The sequence below is a fragment of the Trachypithecus francoisi genome, unplaced genomic scaffold (assembly GCF_009764315.1).
Source record: "Trachypithecus francoisi isolate TF-2019V2 unplaced genomic scaffold, Tfra_2.0 Lachesis_group5, whole genome shotgun sequence".
NCBI classification, from domain to species: Eukaryota; Metazoa; Chordata; class Mammalia; order Primates; family Cercopithecidae; genus Trachypithecus; species Trachypithecus francoisi.
The window spans coordinates 4,933,127-4,956,352 of record NW_022681470.1 but is presented as its reverse complement, the minus strand read 5'-3'; the positions used below and the strand labels follow the sequence as shown (position 1 = coordinate 4,956,352).

Here is a 23,226-nt window from a genome sequence, read left to right as displayed (position 1 = left end):
TTTATTTGGCTAATGGGCCTTTTAAAACAAAATCTATTCATTCCAATATTCTTTTACCAGGAGGATTTACTAGGAGGTTAAAGGAACACCTCCCTCAGCCTACCCACCAGGCCACACAATGCACCCAAGGCAAGCAATTATAAGGAGGCTATGTATGCCCTGGGGTGGCTTACTGCTCAATCAATAATCCTGACAGAACAGATGGGGGAAAAAATTAAACATCTAAACAAACTGTCTGCACACCTATGTTGTGAAAGTAAACTGCGAACTTGGATGAACCAATTTACCACTAATTCAAAAAAAAAAGTTTTTTCCAGTAGTCTTACATTTCAGGTAACTGATAGATGTGTGTTTTATACCTAAACATACATCTATATCATTTATCATTTATGGGAGCCCTTCATATATTCTTAACATCACAGGTATGGGCTAAGGAAAAAAGACCTACAAATCTTCTCATTCAGATTTTAAAGTAAACTGCAGCTTCAGGAAAAGTATCCATTTCAATACATAAGATTATAAATTCTACAGTTGCTTGGTATTTTCTTCATAAATACATATTTTATAACTATTTCTCAACTGCTTTAATAATTTTTAAGTGACAGCAACTGCCAATGACATTTGTTATGAATTATATGAAGGCTGTACGCTTTATGGCCACCTCTCCTAGCACACACAAATACTTGTATATGGTTAACATCGTACTTTCAAAAGCAAACTCTGGCTAGCACAGGAAAAATCCTTCGACAAGAGAAAGGCTAAATGGATACAATAATGATGATTAGATCATACTTACACACATCTTCCAAGAGATTTCTATACTTCTTTTTTATCTGAAGCAATAGACATTATGGGATTCCAAGAAACTGAGCCTTTATAACCCAAGTAACAATAGCCATTGTAAAATACGATAGGTAATCACTAGTGTTCCCAGTTAGGGTTAGTTTTGTATATGTTCTCATGGTACAGAGAATTTAAAATTAAACTTTGTGCTTAAACTAGAATCATACCAAAGTACTGAATGCAAATATTCTGTTAAAGCCAAAAGACCATATAACATTGAAAAGAAGTTAGGGCAAAAAATAGCTACTTTAAGAACTGACAGACCTCTAAGTAAGTACAAGATGCCACTTATAAACATTGAGAGGCGTTAATTCCATTTTAGTTCATATTTAAACAATGTCTAATTATGAGATAAAATGGAATGGCTTATAATATTACCCAGAAAATCATATAAAATAGCAACATACTAAAGAAAGAAATTAAATATATTCAACTAAACAGTAAGCCAATTCATATGAGAGTTAGAAGTTCTTAAATATGAATTCTAACTATAGAGCAGACAACTTCTATCTGAACTCATCCCTCTACTCCTTTAATGTTCCCTTTAATCATGGTGATGAGATCTTTTCTGAATTTCCAGGAATATTAAGGTTTTTAAAATTACCCCAGGTGGATAGATATCATATGAATTATTAATAGGTAAATAAAATGCTAGGGTTATCCACAATTTTAGAAAGGCTACTAAAACAACTCTTTCTTTTCACAGAAAGCATAGAGATTCTAAGACTAGTTTTACAATCTGCTGGAATATAGTAGAACTTTGTGCAAAGACTAATCAGAATGTAACTACATGTGCTACTATTTTTACCTACAGATTAAATGTGCAAACATATGTAACTTTAGCCTCATTCATTTCTCTTCAGATCTCCTAAAAACAACATTGGCAGCACCCACAAAATGACATATTTTACATTTATTCTTTGTTGGATTTAAAATAAAGAAAATTCTATTTAATACATTTCGAGCAAGTTAGCTTCTAACTATTTCCCACACCTGCAACACTAGTCCATGCCCTGGCAACTCCTTTACTACCTTTTCTGGAAGTTAATATATATCTTTGATTTTTAATTTATATAGAATTTAATCTCCATTTGTACTATGACCTAACACAATGACTTTGAGCAAATCTTTGTATCAAAATAGTTATCAAAATATTCTCATCTATTTCAGCTATTTTAAAAATGTTACATTAGTTACATTATATGTAAGATATTAAAGACAGTAGGTTTCAAAGAAAAAAATCAGGAAAATTAGAGCAAGTGAAATGTTTTCTAAGAATGGGATTCTAAAAAACTAAAAAGAATGCATCAAATACTGCTTCAGTAACTGGAAAAACAAATCATTTTACATTTAGATGAAATAAAATTATATACATTTTTTTTCTCAATAGCAACCACAGCTAGATATTATATATTTCCCAACAATCAAGTCATTTTTTGCAATCTTTGTTAGTTCTAACTCGATTATCAAATAATTTTTATTTTTACACTATTACAGAAGTGCATTTCTCTAGGTTTCCAAAACCACCTTATTCAACCTTCCCCATCTGTCACCATCTGCTTCTTTTTAGCATGTACTTTTTGTGTGATCACATAAGCATGTGAAAAATAACTAACATTCAGATGATTATCTGCTGGTACATTTGAGGACTGGGCATAATAAAAGTGAACTGCCAAAACGCACTTAACACTTTTAATTTTGTTGGGTCTTGCATGTAAGCTACATTTGATTTTCAAACTGTTTTACAGTTGGAAAGTTGATCAGGTACTGCTAACTCAAGAGCAAAGCTGAGACTCTAAATAATTAGCACTGCATAAAATGGTTTGGATTCAATAGGAGCCAAATCAAATAATAAAATTTAACAGTAAGAGTTTATATGTGATTTCTAATTTCTTTTATAATTTCTAGGTGTGAAAATACAGCACAGATTATAAAAACAAAATCCCCTCAAGATATCATATGATCCATAATTTACTATAAGTTTATTTCCTTCTAATGTACAAAAGAGCAAAGGTACATTCATTTAAAGCTACACATGCAAATGTAGTTTTCAGGATGTAGCACACTAAATGCATAGTGCATATGCCAGCTAGAACTGAACCTCTGTAACCTGTTAAAAACACAAAACAAAACAAAAACTAGCCTTTTCTACATTAACAGTATTGTTAAATGCTTCCCAAGTTGGAAAACTGCATTGTAAGCTGCATCCTTCTTCAAAAGAACAATACCTTAAAAATCTTTTTTTCAACAAATGGCACATTTATACTGTAAGTTTTATGTTTTCCTCATCTGCCACAATAAACAAATTAAGTTCACTTAAAACCTAAGTTTATTTTAAAACCTGCCATGTATCTGACATTGAACATTTAATAAACTGGCTTTAAACTGATTTTTAACAGTCTTTGTGAAGTATGTTCAAAATACCCTTCACCCGTCTTTATACCAGATTAAAACAACATAAAAGGTGAAGGAACACTATTGCTAGGTGAAGTATAGGTTGCAGTAAGATTCCTACATAATGTGTAAACAAATCTTCTGTAAAGACAGAAGGGAAGATGTTGACAGTGAGTCATTCACAAGAGAAGCAGTAGTCAAGAATGTATTACAGATTTGATACGCAACTACTACTTCCAGTACTGTCACAAAAAGCCCAGCATTACTAATGGTAATGTACTAGAAATTTCAAGGTCCAAAAAAAGTGAGAGACACCATCTGAGGTAAAAGGAAGAGGCTGGCTTCAGCTGCTGCCAATCCCTCCCTAACACTGACCATGTCAATCTGATCACAGTATCGCCTTGCTCTCCATTCACAAGTGACTTTCCCTAGCCCACAGGATCAAATCTAAAACTCTGTTACATTTCAATCCCTGTCTATGTGTCCAGCCTCCTCTCCTCCTGCTTCCCCTTTTCCGCTGCCAGACCCTCCCTGCAGGCTCAAGCACGTTTCCTCTTCCTTCCACTCCACTGTATGAAACTAGTAAAGCAGTTATTTTCTTGCACAGTAATAACTGTTTTCCATAACTTAGCACCTTAGTAAACAGCAAGCCACTGGAGGGCAAAAGACATTTTCTACCATCACGGTATTCCCAGTACCTAAGGCAATGCCTGATACTCAAAAAATATTCAATAAATCATTATTTCATGAATGAGTGAGTGTTCTTCAGTAAAAATGGTACCAATGAAGACCAGAATAAAGGAATTAATTCTTATTTTTTAAGGGTAAACACAGTCAAGAGTTTAAAAATGCAAGACGTGACACGACATTTAAAATATAAAAGCTACAATTTCATAAGTTGTTTCAAGATTTCTCATACTCAAATAATAACAACAATAATCACTGTTCCCTATACAAACATGGTGTCAAGATTTTAATTATGAATCACTGTGTATCAACCATGGATGGGTATATAAACTGTTTTTAAAGATCAGACTTTTGAAGTATTAAAAAAGGTATACAGAAATGTTTTCTTGTCTTTAAAGAGAAACTCATAATTTTGTGGGAACTATAAATTTTCCATTCAGAAACAAGTGTACTCTTCTTGCATTAAATTCTTAATTTGTTCTTCGGCTGATGACATTGCGTAGGAAATAACATCTTTGTTTCTCAGATCATCTGCTTCTTGAGATGTATTCATCTTCTTCAGAAATAATTTACCCTAATTGTGACCTAACTAATTTTGTTATTCTAAATATGGCATATCTTTTTCCATAGCAAATTTATAGCAGGGGTAACTGAACTCCAGAGAAACAGTTTTTTGTGACATTTATAAAAACAATTCTATTCTAGAAAACATTTTATTTGAATAAACAAGAAACAGTGTTACTACAGTTTTACCTAATTCAACCACAAAAATAGAGAATTCTAAACTACAGATTTTTAAAGAGAGAAAATTGTATTTTTGGCAAGAATATAGTAGGAAATTTATTGTATTTTAAATAGTAGCACTTATTTACAATAATTTAACCTTGTTGAAATGTAAATGTAATCCCGAGTTGAAAAGAACTATTAGAATGAATTACTATATGTATAAGGAATGCGAGCATCATTGGGGATTTTACTTCCTAATTTCTTTTTATTACATTTTCCTGTTGGGCATTTACAAAGTATTCATTTTAAAATTATGATTATTTATATTTGTAAGTGGTCTTCAAATTAGGATTTTTTGAGGCCAGGACGTATGTAGTTTAAAAAGTAAAAGTGGGCTTTATAGTCAGACAAACTAATTAGAATCTTCACTACACTTTTCACCACTTCCCGGTTGTGTACAGATAATATTTAAACATTCTGATCTCATGTTCCCTCACCTTTAAAAAAATTGTATTTGCTACCTATCATCAAAGATTATTCCAAATGTTAAAAGAAATAATAGATGTAATGCACTTACACAGCATGTGGCACATAGTAGATGCTCATTAAATAGTTACCCTCACACATCAAGTATTAACACCGCCCTATTTGCCTATAGCCACAAAAACTGTATTGGAGTTTGAGGGGAAATGGAGCACTAGCCGCTCTTGGAAAGCTCTTCCCTTTTACCTTTGCGATAGGTACCATCTCTTTCCATCAACCATCACTTTCCCTGAACATACTGTCTGTGAAAGATGTTATTTTCCAAAGATGGCTGCCGCAGTATCTCCCATCTCACATGCTCTTCTGCAACGTAAAGGTGTGGTCTCTGTCTCCACCACTTAAACCTGTGCAGGCTTACAACTGCTTCGGGGAGTAAGGGTATGACAGAAATGATGATGTGTGACTTCCGAAAATAGGCCATAAAAGGAGATGCATAAATAAATGTTCATAGCAGCAGCATTATTCATAGTAGCCAAAAAATGGATGCAACCCAATGTACATCAACTGCTGAACAAATAAACGAAATGTGGTTTATCCATACAATGGAATATTATCCAGCCATAAAAAGGAATGAAATAACAATAACATGCTAAAACAGGGAGGAACACTGAATTTTATGCTAAGTGAAAGAAGCCAGTCACAGAAGACTCCATACTGTATGATCCCATTTGTATGAAATGTCTACAACAGGCAAATCTATAGAGACAAAAAGTACATCAGTGGTTGCCTATGGGGGAAGGAAGAATGAGGAGCTAACGGGTATGGGGTTTCTTGCTGGAGTGATGAAAATATTCCGGAACTGGACAGTGGTGATAGTTCTACAACTCTGTGAACGTACTAAAAATCACCAAAGTGTGTATTTTAAAGAATAAGTTTTATGGTATATGAATTGTACTCCAATTATAAAAATATCTATGAAATCAAACTTTTAAAAAGTTAATAGTCTTGATGGCTTACTAGGTGGAAACAAAGGCACCATGCAGCTTCTAACATGTTCCTAGGACATCTGCTTTTAGGGCTCAGAGCCAAAGAAGTCTGACTGCATTGAAATTGTCATTATGAGGAAGTCCAGACCCATGGAGAGAAGGGCTACATATAAATGCTCCTGCCAACAGCCCAAGTAAGTTACCAATGGACAGCCAGCAGAACTGTCAGACATGTGAGTGAAGATGCTTCCGGATGACTCCAGTCTCCAGCCATAGAATCATGCTCTCACTGTAAAGTCTTTCAAGCTGAGACCTCATACATAGTGGAGCATAAATTAGCTGTCCTTGCTGTGCCCATCTGCATTCCTGATTCAGAAAATCCATTATTTTATATAAAATGGTTGTTTTCCACTGATAAATACTAGGGTGGTTTGTTACACAGCATTAGTAACTGGAACACCGTCTACAACAGCCACACCACACCCTTACATTTAATCTTGCTTTTTTTTTTTGTTTATGAAACTTAAGACATTATGTTATTTCTTTTTTTATTTTTATTGTCTCCCTCCACTGAAAGCTAAGTTCCCTGAGACTAGGATCCTTTCCTGTCTTGTGCCTGTAACCCCATTATCCAGAAAAGTACCCGATATACAGCAGATATACAATAAGTATCTGTTGAATAAACAAATTAATAAATTATTGTGGAACCCTTAGCACAGGGAGGTTACCAGTTTGGAGCTTCCTTTGACATAAATTCCAAAATGTAGCTACTGTCATTTCAATAATTTTCCCAATAAAATAATTTTAAATAAACCCACAATACTATCAATTAAAAATCACTGTTGTTTCTAAGGAAAGTCCAAGATGGTTTGTAAAAATATAAATATTCTTGCTGAAATCAACTGTTCCGTTTTAATAAATGAATCAAAATGGGTATAGCCAAGATAAAATGGATATGGCCAAGAAATAAAAATTGATTTAATTGACTTTAGTTAGTACCTTTGTGCTTATAGTTTATAAAATTTAATTTCAATATATTCTTGATCCTACCATATCCCATTATAACAAATTAAGAGCAAAAAAATTTTGATTCAGGTTGAAATATAGATAAAAGTAGTAGATACTAGAGTTCACTTTTAATGCTTAAATGGTTTAATTTGCAAAACATTATGTCAATGTTACTTTCCTATTAATGGAACCGAAGCCTACCTCTGGTGCCAGATATTCTGGAGTGCCACAGAATGTCTTCATGGTGGCTGCATCTGTGATCCCTTCTTTGCAAAGTCCAAAATCTGTAATTTTTATGTGGCCATCTTTATCCAGCATTAGATTCTCCAACTGTGTATTAAGAAAAATGATATAATTTGTTCTACAGTCTTCAGCAACAGGAAAATACCATTTTGAAAAACTACTGAATGCTGAGTAAGGTATTTTGGAAACAGGACATAGTAGTTGTAGCTAATAGAACTTTCAGCACTTACAAACCCTGTTGTTTCCATGTAAAAAGAAACATTTTTTATTAAATACTTCAGGATGATAAAATTTTCTGTTTTTAAACCATTGGGAATGAGTGATACTGCTTTAAGAGCCATTATTTTGTAAGTTCTGAAAATTAAAGCCTAGTCAACTTTTCAAAGCAGACACCAATCCTCTCTTTTTTAAAAAAAGAAAATGTGATCTAAACAATCCCAAAGAGATGAGCATCCTCTTCTAGATATTTATAGATGGTTTTCAACAACTTCTCCTGGGAATCTATTGCTATTATAAAATATTCACTTACAGAAACGTTTTTTGGTGGTGCTTATAAATCAAACCTAAATCTTATTTTGTAAGGTAAGGCGATATCCTCTTTTTCAGTTCTTTGTAATTAAGAAATACCAACCCTTTTAAACATAAAAAGAAAAAGAACATCAAACATTCAACAGTTAATAAAAATATATAGCATAAATGTTATAAAGTTGGACTCTCTTTGGACCCATTAATTCAAAACACCAAAGAAAATCTTAAAGATTTAACCAAGTAACAGGATCATGTGCCTCAAGTGGAAAATTATGAAATGTAAGAGAGGAGGAATTTGTGCAAAGCCAACACAATTAGAAATAACAATGTAATCAGCCAGTTCCCCTTGAGCTAATTTGAACCTAAGATTATGATTATCATCACACAAAGATACAGATGAGTTCTGAGTTGTGATCATACAGCCTTATGTATTCAGGGCCCATAAAACTTTGCCTAGTCATGCAGATACAACCTAAAGGTATTTCTTTTGTCATACAGAAAAAATATATAAATGTGAAAGGTGTATTAACAGGATAAATGGTAGTTAACTTTCATTTAAGGAATAGATTCTTATTCTACTCCTTAATGTGATGACATTTGAAAGAATGTACCTGGACTCTGATGTTAATATCGAATTTAAAACAGATCTCCACTTAAGAACATAAACAGATATCAGTCATACAAAATATGTTATCATACTCTCTGCCATATTGTCAAATGTCTTATAAACCAGACACTAAATACAGTTAGGCAAGTTGTGTTCACTGAAGCAAAGATCAGAATAGACAAAAGTCCTTTTTTATAGTACTTCAATGTGTTATCTAACTAAACCAAACGCTTAATACACATTTCATGTATAGCATATCTCACAGAGGTAAGTCTGTCTTCAATTTTTTTCTACAGAAAGCTAAATGAACCCTAAATATACTGCTGAACCTTTTTAAAAATCAGAAGCATTCTTATACACCAATAACAGACAAATAGAGAGCCAAATAATGAATGAACTTCCATTCACAATTGCTTCAAACTGAATAAAATACCTAGGAATCCAACTTACAAGGAATGTAAAGGACCTCTTCAAGGAGAACTACAAACCATTGCTCAGTGAAACAAAAGAGGACACAAACAAATGGAAGAACATACCATGCTCATGGATAGGAGAATCAATATCGTGAAAATGGCCATACTGCCCAAAGTAATTTATAGATTCAATGCCATCCCCATCAAGCTACCAATGACTTTCTTCACAGAATTGGAAAAAACTGCTTTAAAGTTCATATGGAACCAAAAAAGAGCCCACATTGCCAAGACAATCCTAAGTCAAAAGAACAAAGCTGGAGGCATCACGCTACCTGACTTCCAACTATACTACAAGGCTACAGTAACCAAAACAGCATGGTACTGGTACCAAAACAGAGATACAAAACAATGGAACAGAACAGAGCCCTCAGAAATAATATCACACATCTACAGCCATCTGATCTTTGACAAACCTAACAAAAACAAGAAATGGGGAAGGGATTTCCTATTTAATAAATGGTGCTGGGAAAACTGGCTAGCCATAAGTAGAAAGCTGAAACTGGATCCTTTCCTTACTCCTTATACGAAAATTAATTCAAGGTGGATTAGAGACGTAAATGTTAGACCTAATACCATAAAAACCCTAGAAGAAAACCTAGGTAATACCAGTCAGGACATAGGCATGGGCAAAGACTTCATGTCTAAAACACCAAAAGCAACGGCAACAAAAGCCAAAATTGATAAATGGGATCTAATTAAACTGAAGAGCTTCTGCACAGCAAAAGAAACTACCATCAGAGTGAACAGGCAACCTACAGAATGGGAGAAAATTTTTGCAATCTACTCATCTGACAAAGGGCTAATATCCAGAACCTACAAAGAACTCAATCAAATTTCCAAGAACAAAACAACCCCATCAAAAAGTGGGCAAAGCATATGAACAGATATTTCTCAAAAGAAGACATTTATACAGCCAACAGACACATGAAAAAATGCTCATCACCACTGGCCATCAGAGAAATGCAAATGAAAACCACAATGAGATACCATCTCACACCAGTTAGAATGGCAATCATTCAAAAGTCAGGAAACAACAGGTGCTGGAGAGGATGTGGAGAAATAGGAACACTTTTACACTGTTGGTGGGATTGTAAACTAGTTCAACCACTGTGAAAAACAGTATGGCGATTCCTCAAGGATCTAGAACTAGATGTACCATATGACCCAGCCATCCCATTACTGGGTATATACCCAAAGGATTATAAATCATGCTGCTATAAAGACACATGCACAGGTATGTTTATTGCGGCACTATTCACAATAGCAAAGACTTGGAATCAACCCAAATGTCCATCAATGACAGACTGGATTAAGAAAATGTGGCACATATACACCATGGAATACTATGCAGCCACAAAAAAGGATGAATTCGTGTCCTTTGTAGGGACATGGATGCAGCTGGAAACCATCATTCTAAGTAAACTATCGCAAGATCAGAAAACCAAACACCGCATGTTCTCACTCATAGGTGGGAACTGAACAATGAGATCACTTGGACTCAGGAAGGGGAACATCACACACCGGAGCCTATTATGGGGAGGGGGGAGGGGTTGCACTGGGAGTTATACCTGATGTAAATGACGAGTTGATAGGTGCTGACGAGTTGATGGGTGCAGCATACCAACATGGCACAAGTATACATATGTAACAAACCTACACGTTATGCACATGTACCCTATAACTTAAAATATAATAATAATAATAATAATAAATTTTTTTTGAGACAGAGTCTCTGCCACCCAAACTGGAGTGCAGTGGTGCGATCACCTCAGCCTCCTGAATGGCTGGGAACACGGGCACGTGCCACCATGCCTGGCTAATTTCTTAATTTTTTATAGTGACGAGGTCTCACTTTGCTGCCCAAAAGTTGGTCTCGACCTCCTGGGTTCGAGTAATCCACACACCTCAGCCTCTCAAAGTTCTGGGATTACAGGCATGAGCTACCATGCCTAACCAAATCAAAATTTTTTATTTTATCCAAACTCAGTTATCTTGCATCTTCCTAATATTTCTCTACCATCCAGAACCTATAAATGAAGCCCAATTTGCACAAATGACAGTAAGTCTTGTATAGCGAAACCAATCAGAAACATCAAGAGTCTTCATCTCTCTTGTTTTCTCTTTCTGCCTTGGTCTGTCTCTTCTCAGCCTCTGGTTTCTCTCTTTTTTCCACCTCTTTCAAACCTCTCTTCTTTCTCCCTCCCACTTCGCCATATTAAGAAACGTTAAGTATATACTAAAGCTTCTGTTGTTTTACTGAATAAAAATGTATATGCCCTGTTATTAATTTTTAAAAATATGCTTAATACATAAATATAATACATAAAATGCTGAAGATCTTTAGTGAATACTCTTTTACTAATACCTTAACAATTCTTGTAAAAAATCCAAATAATACATAATATTGAACAAAATGTGAATGTACTTTCTACACCATTCCATTCCCATTAGTTTGGTGTGTAATGTGCCAATACTCCTCACATGCTTTGTATGCATGGGAAAGTCTTCATGGAAACGTGACAGACAGGATGCACTATTTCTCCACATTTTGACAAAGTTATTTTTGAAGTGGCTGGATACAGAAAGACCAAAGTGTATGAACACTGCTTTTTAATACCAAGCTCTCTGTGTGTGTATGTGTGTGTAAAATTCTGACTTGCATCTAATTCTGTAGCCTCGTATCTCATCTCTGAGCCTCAGATCATGGTTGTGAGATGAAGAATGAAATGAGATGCAAGGATAGGTTTGGGTAAGGAACAGGCTGAGGGTGACCATCTCCCAGTTTGCCCAGAAATGAGTGGTTTCTCAGAATGCAGGACATGTAAGTGCTAGAACTGGGCTGTCCTGGAGAAACCTAGACGGCTGGTTACCCTACTTGTTTTATAAAATAGCTTTTAAAAAAGTTACAATGACATAGTAAGAAATAAGATAAGCCTAAGGGATGATTGTGAGAGATGCGGTAAGGGTCATGGCCATGCGGAACGGTAGTATACTGTCTGGGAGGCAGTAGAGGGGAAAATGGATAAGACTATGGGTTCAAGTCAGAGGGTTCATATTAAAATTTGAGCTTTATTCCTCATTCACTGTATGACCGTGGGTATATTATTAATTTCTACGTGCTTCAATTTCATCTATAAAACAAAAGTAAGTAACAGTAACAATCCAATGTGATAGTTTTGAAAATTAAATGATATGTTAAAGGCAAACTTAACATCCTATAAAAACTGAATAAATGAACTGATCTTTCCTTAAAACATGGTTTATTTTTAAATCGTCATGATGTGGGCTCTTCTAAACAACACTGTATTTTAAAGAAAAGAACAAAGTTTAAGAGTGGAACCTCATAAAACATTTCTGTCGGCCAAATGACTGCATTAAAAATACTTTTCCATATGCAATAATTTATTTTAAGTAACAAAACAGAGGCTGGGCACAGCGGCTCATGCCTGTAATCCCAACAATTTGGGAGGCTGAGGCAGGCAGATTGCTTGAGCTCAGGAGTTCGAGACCAGCCTGGGTAACATGGTGAAATCCCGTCTCTACCAATAATAGAAAAAATTAACTGTGCATGATGGCATGTGCTTGTGGTCCAAGCTACTCTGGAGGCTGAAGCGGGAGGGTCACTTGAGCCCCAGGTGTGTGGGGAGGTTGCTATATGCAGAGATGGTGCCACTGTACTCCAGCCTGGGTGACAGACTGAAATCTTGTCTCAAAAAAAAAAAAAAAAAGTTTTATAATTTTCTTTCTTTCTTTTTTTTTTTTTTTCAGACAGGGTCTCGCTCTGTTGCCTAGGCTGGAGTGCAGTGGCACAATCACTGCTCACTGTAGCCTCAACCTCCCAGGCTCAATTGATCCTCCCGCCTCAGCCTCCTGAGTACACAGGCGTGCACCACTACCATGCCCTGCTAGTTTTTGTTTCTTTCCTTCCTTCCTTCCTTCCTTCCTTCCTTCCTTCCTTCCTTCCTCCCTCTCTCCCTCCCTCTTTCTCTTTCTTTCTCTCTCTCTCCTCTCTCTCTCTCTTTTTCTTTCTTTCTTTTTTCTAAGAGACAGTATTTTGCCACGTTGCCCAGGCTGGTCCCAAACTCCTGGGTTCAAACAGTCGGCCCACTCTGCCTCCCAAAGTGCTGGGATTACAAGCTTGAGCTACTGTGCCCAGCCTCATAATTTCTCAGTTATTTTGAGGTAGTGTCCACATTCTTCTATCAATTATTTTGTATTCTCTCACCACCCTAAAATGTCATTTTGCTGAGCATGAGTAACTAAAACTTGTCCACCAAAAGTATGAAATAGAGACACATTAGCTTAAAAAACAATATCCCCAAATCTAATCTTGTATAAAGATAAATCAGGAGATAATAAAATGTCCAGTTCTGTTATACAATACATGATAATTTTACTCAGGATGCATTAACAGAGTTTCTGTAAAATACAGGAACCATTAGCAGGGTGATTCGTAAACCTGCAGACTGCACAGAAAGTCTTTCCAAAGCGTATCAATGGCCTAGATATATCAGTAACACCTGGAAATCACTGTGTTGGTTCATTTAACACTAACATAATGTAAGTAGTATTTACATTATTTACAGTAGTCATATATTTTTAGGAATCTTTCTACTGTGTAAAGGAAGAAGAAAAATATTTACAAATGACCTTTCTTTAGTCTTCTCTTCTAAATCACTTTCCTGCTTCCCTTTGTTAGCCACATAATATGGAATGCATATTGTCACTGACTGCTCAGGTACTCTACATTTACAAAACTTTACATGCATCTGTGTGATATTCACAGTCAATCTTAGTTTCCAAGATGGAGAGTAGGGCAGCATGCTTATGCTTATGGATGCATCCACTAACAAAAGTAGTGATGAAGTCAAATATGAAATCATAAGAAACAAAACTGTGTATTAAATATCTAAGTAGTGCTTACTATTTCTATCAGAGGGTTGTTATCTAAAAGTTCATGCTTTTGAGGACAGAAAAAAAAATCAGATATAGAATTTGTCTGATTTTTTCTCAAATTCTCACAGACAAATTCCTCGTAGAATTTCCACCAAAAAAAAGGGCAACATTTTTGGTCCAGCTGAAGTGGACAGGCATTATCTGACAGAAGGTCTGGATTCAGTGCATATATGAAGAAATGGGAGATTTTAAAACCTTTTTTCCTGTGCTCAGTGGGCACAAAATTGTAACAGAAATTACTATGTTTCCTCCTGTTCTTGCTGATGGCTAGCATAAAATTAAACTTTAAAAACCCTAGCTGTCTTAATACAATGCTTCCCAACCTTTTACATTTCACAGTAAAATAAAGATTGAAAGTGGTGGGGCATACGAGGTTCACTGGACAAGATACTTGAAACCAGAACTCACTGGCCTGGACGCTTCTCTGCCAAGGCACGGTTGTAACCTGTTTGTAGCACCCAATCTGAGAAGCTATGCTTGAATGTAGGCCAGACTAAATATTTCAAAGTTTAAAAACACCATACATATGGTATCATTTTAATTAAATGACTGACATTGTGATTAACCAAAGGAATGAAAATAGCAGTTCCTGAGGGCTCCGATGACTACTGCAGCAACAGCAATAAACAATTCCTGTCACTCACTCTTAACACCGCATTTGAGCCCACATACATCAAACTCAGTTTTAGGCACCAAGACTCACTCAGGCCCAAGAAGGTAGTAAGGAATTCCTACTCTGAAAATTGCAGCTTTAAGTTTATGGGCATCCAGTGCCAAAATGTCACAAGCTGACCTGCAGAACTGAATGACCATGGAATGAGGAAAGTGTGCTGAAATTCCGAAAGAGGAACGTTTCTTCACTTCAACCTCTTAATCCAGAAAAGGACTCATCATGTAAATCAACCCCAAATAGGTTGCCAGGCTATTTACAAATTTATTATGAATAAGGAACATAGTCGAATACCAGTACAATTTGATTTTAGAAGTGGAAGGAATGAAGAGCAGTGGCTTAAGATTTCTATATAGGAGGAATCCAGTGACTGTCCGGTTAGCAGTGGGAGCTGGGGAAAGTGTCTTGAGACTCAGCAAGCAAAGCAAGCATGCTTTTCTCATCCAAACTGCATTTATCTGAGGTGAACACGAAGGAGCTGACAAGGACAAGGAGGGCTATGGTAAAACTCCCTGAAGTCACCCCTTCGTGCCATTACTGAGTGTTAGAAAGTATCTAAATTTATTTGGTGCTTTCTCATATTAATACTGTAAACGGTTAACTATTCTCACATTAGGTGGGAAACAAGATTAGGTGTTCTACAAATAGGATATAACAACAACTTATGTATTCTTTTCTCCCATAAACTAGCGAGAAATTAATTCTTAATGAATTCCAGTATCGTTATATTCACCTTTGCAAATAACCCTGTTCAGCCTACGCTGTGCTTAGATGGCCATGGTCATTGGTTGTATTTGTAAAATAAGAGATTTTAACATATGAAAAGAAGATTTTAACATACAATTTGCACTACCGAAGAAGTCTTTGAAGAGATTTCTTCAAATTTTTAGGCAATCATGAAGCAACAGCAGTTTTCCTTAAGTAATCACAAGGAATTTGGGTCCTTAATAAAAATAAATCTTCATTACATGATGTATATTGACAAATTAAATGAACTTACTTTCTAAAGTACAACGAAGCCTTCAATAATTTTTCTGTTGCTATAAACACTAATTTATTAGGAAACAGGAACTGATAAAATTACCTTAAGTGAACCTGCACATAAAAGAAGGCTTTGTCTCCAATGTTGAATGAGACAGTGGCAAACGGGTAGGGATCTACTTGAGAAGTAAGTGCTGCTACTGCAGGCATAGCAATTGGATTTGCATTTGAACAAAGTCAAAGTTACTAGTAATGAGAACAGAGACAAATCGGAGACCGATCAAAGCGAGTACCTAAATCAGTTCGTGATAATGTTCTTTAATACATCTGGTATAAATATATTTGAAACACTCATTCTCTTACCTTCTGCAGTTTAATCTGCAGTGTAGGCTTACAAAGATTCCCAAGTGAATCCAATGCACCCTCCATATGCATCCCCCCACTGTAATTTCATTTCAACTCTAGAAGTCAGAATGATATAGTGACAAGAACACTCAATAAGGAGCTAGGATTCACGAGTTCCAAAAATTCTTACTGCTATCAACTTAGGTCATTACTTTTAGTAAGTCATTTGCTAGGCCTCTAGGTTTGAAGGACATCACCTATAAATTAAAGACCAGCTCGAAATTTCTGTGATCTTACCTAAAATATGTCATCGTATTATAAATAATCATGTTACTATGGATACAAATAACATTTGTGTAAGTTTTGGATGTTTGATTTCTTACGTTACATGGATTTTTCTAGGTGTACCTTTACAGTTTCTGTCCTATGCTAAATATATACTTAGATCTTTAAGTTGAGGCTATTTTTTTTTTTAAGAAATAAACTCCGGGAGCAGAGACCACTTAATTGTCAAGTCAAGTTGGTGAATTGTGCATTTGCTAACTAATTGACTGATATTCATATATGAAGTAAGTACTTTATATTACAGTTTAACAAATTTAGTTTAATTCCATCATCAGAAAGAATGGGGCAGTGGAACTCACTTAATGAGCTTCCATATACCAATATGTTGGCTGGGCACAGTGGCTCATGCCTAATCACATCATTTTGGAAGGTTGAGGTGGGTGGATCACGAGGTCAGGAGATCAAGACTAGCCAAACTTGGTGAAACCCCGTCTCTATTAAAAATACAAAAATTAGCTGGGCGTGGTGGCACGTGCCTATAATCCCAGCTACTCAGGAGGCTGAGGCGGGAGAATCGCCAGAACCAGGGAGTTGGAGGTTGCACTGAGCCAAGATGGCACCACTGCACTCCAGCCTGGTAACAGAGCAAGACTCCATCTCAACAACAACAACAAAAATACACACACACACACACACACACACACCCCCATATGTTGATTCATTTGATCAGAAATGATTAAAGAAATACTAACCAAGACCATAATCGATACTGCAATCAAATGAATATTCTTTTCTTTAGCAGTCTTTAAGCTAATAATTCAATCTTTTGAATTTAAGCTTTCTAGATGTTACCTATTACTTTAAAATTGTTCTAATTTCCCTAAATCTAAGCCTCTGTTTCTATCCTTCCCCTTTTCACCCCTACAAATAGGATTCATAAAACACGTAGTGGGAATGCGAGAAGTGGACTGAGGAAGAGCAGAGCTAACTACTTCTAAGTATATTTGGAAAGTTAACACATATTTTGTCATACCACATAACTAATTCCTTCAGAAAAATCGATATTTAAGACATTTAGACAGTATAGGATTATCTGGCCACGCAGATAACACGAATGCTGAATTCTACCATATTTCTAGTTATAAAAAGATTCAGGCTAAATACAATCAAACTACTAATTTGTATTAATCTGTAGCCTGTTTTGGCACTTAGACAGTTGGTCATCTCTGATCTAGATGTTTTATAGGTACATAGTTCAGTTTTTCCTATAACAACATCTTATAGCTTCTATATACCTCATTTCAAACAAAACAGAATTTCATAAAAGCCTCATGTAACTTCTGTTTCTACCAATCATTATAATATGTTACATGAAATAGTATTTGATCAATAAAGCAATTCTGTGTCAAATTTTATATACGATTTGCTTCTTACAAAAGTAAGACTGTAACAACTAGAATTTATTCAAAATGTGTCATGGCACAAATTCCTTTAATGTAGTCAACCTAATTCATAACACTCTCATGAGAATTACTATTACCTTGTATGAGTTACTCCAGGGATCAACAAATGACAACCTGTGGACTAAACTGAGCCCATCACCTATTTCGTTTACTGGAACATAGCCAAACATATTCATTTACATACTATCCGAGGCTGCTTTTACACTACACTGATGGAGTTGAGTAGTTTGCAAAAGAGACGATATGAACATCAAAGCCTAAATTATTTTATCTGCCCTTTACAGAAAGTTTGCCAATCCTGAGCTATCCTAAGGGTTTCATCATAATGGAACTCAGAGCAGTCAAGACACTATTACCAACAGAACAAACAGAGTGCTTTCATAAATAAAAAACTAGGCACATTAATAAATGGTTATTATGTTAAAATGCTTCAGGTATTTAAAACTACCCAAAGTCAGTGCTAAAATCAAAATGAATATGTTCCTTCCAATAGTCTTACTATGTTTCTTGATAAAACATTTCTGTAAACATAATAAAACTTGTTTTAAATGTAACTTGTAAAGTTATTTGACTTAATCATGTTTAACATTTTTATTTGATCAGAGCAGTCGAGTAGAAATTACTTTGGAAATCAAAAACTCACACATAAATCAACTACAGACATGTTAGTGAATAAAATTTCCTTCAAATGTAGTGAACTAAATTTTTAAACATAGTGCTTTTTTCCCAACTAACTCTGCTTTTCTCAAAACTGTATAACTTTGTAATTACTTTATGTTTGTCCCTATAGTCTCTGCAAAAACAAATTTTGATTACATTTTTTTTTTTTACCTTGAGATCACGGTACACAATCTTTCCGGAATGTAGATAGTCCAAGGCAGAGACAATTTCTGCACCATAGAAACGTGTGCGGTCCTCAGAGAACACCCGCTCTCTCGACAAATGGAAAAACAGCTGCAGGGTAAACAGCAGGGACAGGATTGTAATAATTACTGATTTAGTGGGGGAAATTAACACAAACATAAAACACCTCTCATCACCATATTGTGATGATAGATAGTGTACTCTCAGTGGACACTGAGCACTCCTAGACAGCAGCTGGCTTATCTTTTCCAGGTTTCCAAGGGGAAACTGCGAGCTGTTAAATCAGCGTTTTAATCAATATACCAATCTTGTTTAAGGCATTCTGCTTGCTACCCATTTAACCTTCAGTTACCAGAGGAAAAAAGTATGCATCATCAGATTGCAATTTCCCTCTCACTATACTGTTGCTTCACTCTTCAAGGATTAGGTATTGAAACATTACTAACATAAATGAACACAAGCATAGATATATTTTCTACTTATTTGATTTCAAAGACAATACTGCCAATTTGCTGAAACTGATTTACGTGAACTTGTTATATTCCACAATTTTTGATTCATCATGGTATCTCTAGAAATATTTTCAAAGTCAAAGTCAAATTATTATTGAAAATAGAAAATGTCAATAATTATTATTGACAATAATTAAATAAAATTAAATAAAATGTCAATAATAATTATTGACAATTGTCAAATTATTGACATTTTCTACGATGAGAAACTTTAAGGTTTTATGTTTTTAATTTATTTTAGTGATGCCCAAAAGGAACTGAGAAACATTCATTATTCCCATCACAGTTCTCAATGTATATTCTATTTTCAGTAATAATTAGCTACAATGCCAATCCTTTCTCATGTAATCACTTAAAACTATAAGCCCATCCATTTCCTAGTTAACCACTTAAAACATATACCATTCGATAGTCAACAAACATTCACGGGTGCTTACTGTGACCAAGCACTCAGCTCTCCAATAGGTCACTTCTTCATTAAAGAAACTACTATTATCTCTCAATTGGACAACATACATGAAGAAAGACCAGGTTTCAGGCACTAGGAATTGACTATCAATCTTTGTTGTTGAAACATGCTTAGAACAATGAAAGATCATTCACAGTGCTGAGTAAATTGCCAGATATCAGGTTATTAATAGATACACAGTACACGTCTGTGAAAAAAATGAACCAATCAGTCAATGCACTCTTGACAGCAAGATCAGAAATTATTCCCTTACATGGATCATTGACTCGTAAGGTTTCTACAAAATTGATGAAAATTATGGTTAACTAAGATTAACTAATTATGGCTAATTATGGTTAACTAAGATTTATTCTTCCCCATTCCCACCCTCACCTTCGCTTAACAGCATATTATTAAGATAAGCTTTATGCATGACCCACTGGCATAGTAAACAGAGAGAGAGAGAGAGAAGATCTCACCTATAGCCCCAAAAAGTGTAGCACAACAATAATTATATTAAAACTAAAATATTTTTGCAGTCTCTAAACTTTAATGCTTCCTACTATATTACAGTATTTTATCAAATCTCATATGCTACCAATTGGGGCTGCATCATCATTTTATAAAACACCAAGGAAAAAAAGGTTGTCAGTTAAAACTATAACACATGATCTATTCTAAAAGGCATTCTGATTACAGAAATTTTAAGTATGTCTTCCAAATAATCAAATATAGTATGTGAAAAATCAAATCATTTATACAATTACTCAGGGATAGTTTTAAAAATTCATTCATTTTATATAACTAGATATATACTATCTATTATCAGCCTAATAAGGATAGAAAGTAGAAGGAGCCACGTTTTCCAGGTTAAAATAATTTCTGCCATGCAAAATATCACTAACTTTGATGAGAAGATTGTGTGATCTCTATGTGGAGTTGTGGTAGACTTCTAACGAGATGAAAATAGTGATTAGGTTTCTAAATTTTCTTAAAAGAATGTCAAGTCCACTATCTACTCATTTAACTTTACAAAAAATATGGATCCTCCCTAAATCAATATAATATATGCAAGATTCTAGATCTTTATTTAGACTATGTATCTTCAATGTGTCTGCCAGCCAACTTCTATAAAAATATCAGCTAAAAATTATATTTAAGGGAAAGAATTTACTTCTCAGTCTGCTATCTGATGTGTACCCTTACTACTTTATGGAACTTATTCTTAAGATAACAAACAACCTCTTAATCGCCAAATCCAATAATCTATTTACAGTCTGCACTGCTTCTTCCAATTCTGAAGCTTAGGACATCACCTACTGCCCTCTTTCTTGAAACACGTTTCTGGGCTTTGGTAATACGACTCTCTCCTGATTTGCCTCCTCACTTTCTGGATAATCCTTCTCGGTTTCTACTTTGGCTCTCAATCAACTTTTCAATCCAGCATTCATTTACTGAGTATCAATTATTTTAAAGTCACTGCTGGGCACTGGAAAAGAAAAAGAGGGAATACAATGATAAGAGGAATCTCTTACGTTCACAAGCATTGACTATGGTAATGTTCTCATGAGTATACACTTAACTCCATACTCATCAAGTTGTTTCTATTAAATATATATAGCATTTTGTATATCAATCGTAACTCGACAAAGTGGTTTAAACAAAAGACATAATTCCTACCATTAAGCAATATGAATGAAGAGGATACAGGTATTGATTTAAAAAAAAGAGGGTTGTGATAAATTTCATAACTAAGATATTAAAAGTACTTTGAAGGCAAAGAGGGATTAATCTGTGCTGGCATCATGTGAGGAGACTTGATAGACAAGAAAAAGCTTTACTTAAGTTTTGAAGAATGGGTTTTTCATAAATGGAAAATTTAAGAGAAAAATCCCCAAAAAAGTGCTACTCAAGTTTTATTCATTTGTATTTCCAACACACCCTAGGACAGTACCTGCACATAGTAGGTGATTAATAAAAGTTTAGAAAGCTTAATACCAAAGAGGAAAAACACAAATGGCAAGAAAATATATGTAGGGAACACATGTATACAAAAAATAATACACACTCAGAGAAATAATAGGATTTCTGGGAAAAAAAGATGAGATCAGATTGGTTAGGATCTTTACTAACATGATATAAGCATGATTTTTTTTCTGTAGATAAGAAGTATGAAAGAATTTTAGGTTAAAAATTAGCATAATTTGGTTCCACATACACAAATCAATGAATGTAATTCATAACATAAACAGAACACAAAAAACACATGATTATCTCAATAGACACAGAAAAGGCCTTCAATAAAATTCAACATTGCTTCATGTTAAAAACTCTCAGTAAACTAGATATTGAAGGAATATACATCAAAATAATAAGAGCTATTTATGACAAATCCATAGCAAAAAATCACACTGAATGGGCAAAAGCCAGAAACATTCTCCTTGAAAACCAGCACAAGACAAAGATGCCCTCTCTCACCACTCCTACTCAACATAGTTATGGAAATGCTGCCAGGGCAATCGGGCAAGAGAAAAAAATAAAGAGCATTCAAATAGGAAGAGAGGAAGTAAAATTGTCTTTGTTTGCAGATGGCATGATCCTGTATCTAGAAAATCCCATTCTCTCAGCCCAAAAGCTTCTTAAGTTGACAAGCAAATTCAGCAAAGGCTGAGGATAGAAAATCAATGTGCAAAAGTCATAAGCATTCCTATATACCAACAACAGAGAACCAAATCATGGATGAACTCCCATTCACAACGGCCACAAAGAGAATAAAATACCTAGAAATACAGCTAACAAGGGAAGTAGAGTACCTCTTTAAGGAGAACTACAAACTACAGCTCAAGGAAATGAGAGAGAACATAGACAAAGGGAAAACATTCCAGGCTAATGAATACAAAGAACCAATACTGGGAAAATGGCCATACTGACCAAAGTTAATTTATAGATTCAATGCTATTCATAATAAACTACAATTGAAATTCTTCACATAATTATAAAAAACGATTTTAAAATTCATATGGAACCAAAAAAGAACCCATAGAGCTAAGACAATCCTAAGCAAAAAGAACAAAGCTGGAGCCATCACACTACCTGACTTCAAACTATATTATAAGGCTACAGTAACCAAAACAGCATGGTACTGGTAACAAAAACAGACACATAAACCAATGGAACAGAACAGAGAACTCAGAAATAATAAGACCAAGTATCTACAACCATTTGATTTTTAACAAATCTGACAAAAATAAGCAATAGGGAAGGACTCCCTATTGACTGATTGACTGATTGAGACAGAGTCTTGCCCTGTCACCCAGGCTGGAGTGCAGTGGCATGTTCTCGGCTTACAGAAATCTCTACCTCGCAAGTTCAAGCGATTCTCCTGCCTCAGCCTCCTAAGTAGCTGAGATTTATGGTCACGTGCTACCATATTGGGCTAATTTTTATATTTTTAGTAGAGATGGGATTTCACCATGTTGGCCAGGCTGGTCTCAAACTCTTGACCTCAAGTGATCTGCCCACCTCAGCCTCTCAAAGTGCTGGGATTACAGGCATGAGCTACCACGTCTGGCCAGGACTCTCTATTTAATAAATGGTGCTGGGAGAACTAGCTAGCCATGTATAGAAAACTGAAACTCCCCTTCCTTATACCTTACACAAAAATTAACTCAAGATGGATTAAAGACAAATGTAAAACCCCAAACTATAAAAACCCTAGAATAAA

At 35.1% G+C, this 23,226-nt stretch overlaps 1 protein-coding gene across 6 annotated transcripts in view; it reads right to left on the bottom strand.

Annotated features, from left to right (window-relative positions):
* Positions 1-23,226, bottom strand: part of AKT3 (AKT serine/threonine kinase 3) — a 372,395-nt gene that overhangs the window by 69,367 nt on the left and 279,802 nt on the right. For all 6 annotated transcript variants that reach the window (XM_033199702.1, XM_033199704.1, XM_033199705.1 and 3 more), the window contains 2 exons: positions 18,510-18,632; positions 7,329-7,457 (listed from right to left, as the gene is read on the bottom strand). In XM_033199702.1, the coding sequence (XP_033055593.1) occupies positions 7,329-7,457; positions 18,510-18,632 (252 nt within the window). The remainder of the gene's footprint in view (positions 1-7,328; positions 7,458-18,509; positions 18,633-23,226) is intronic.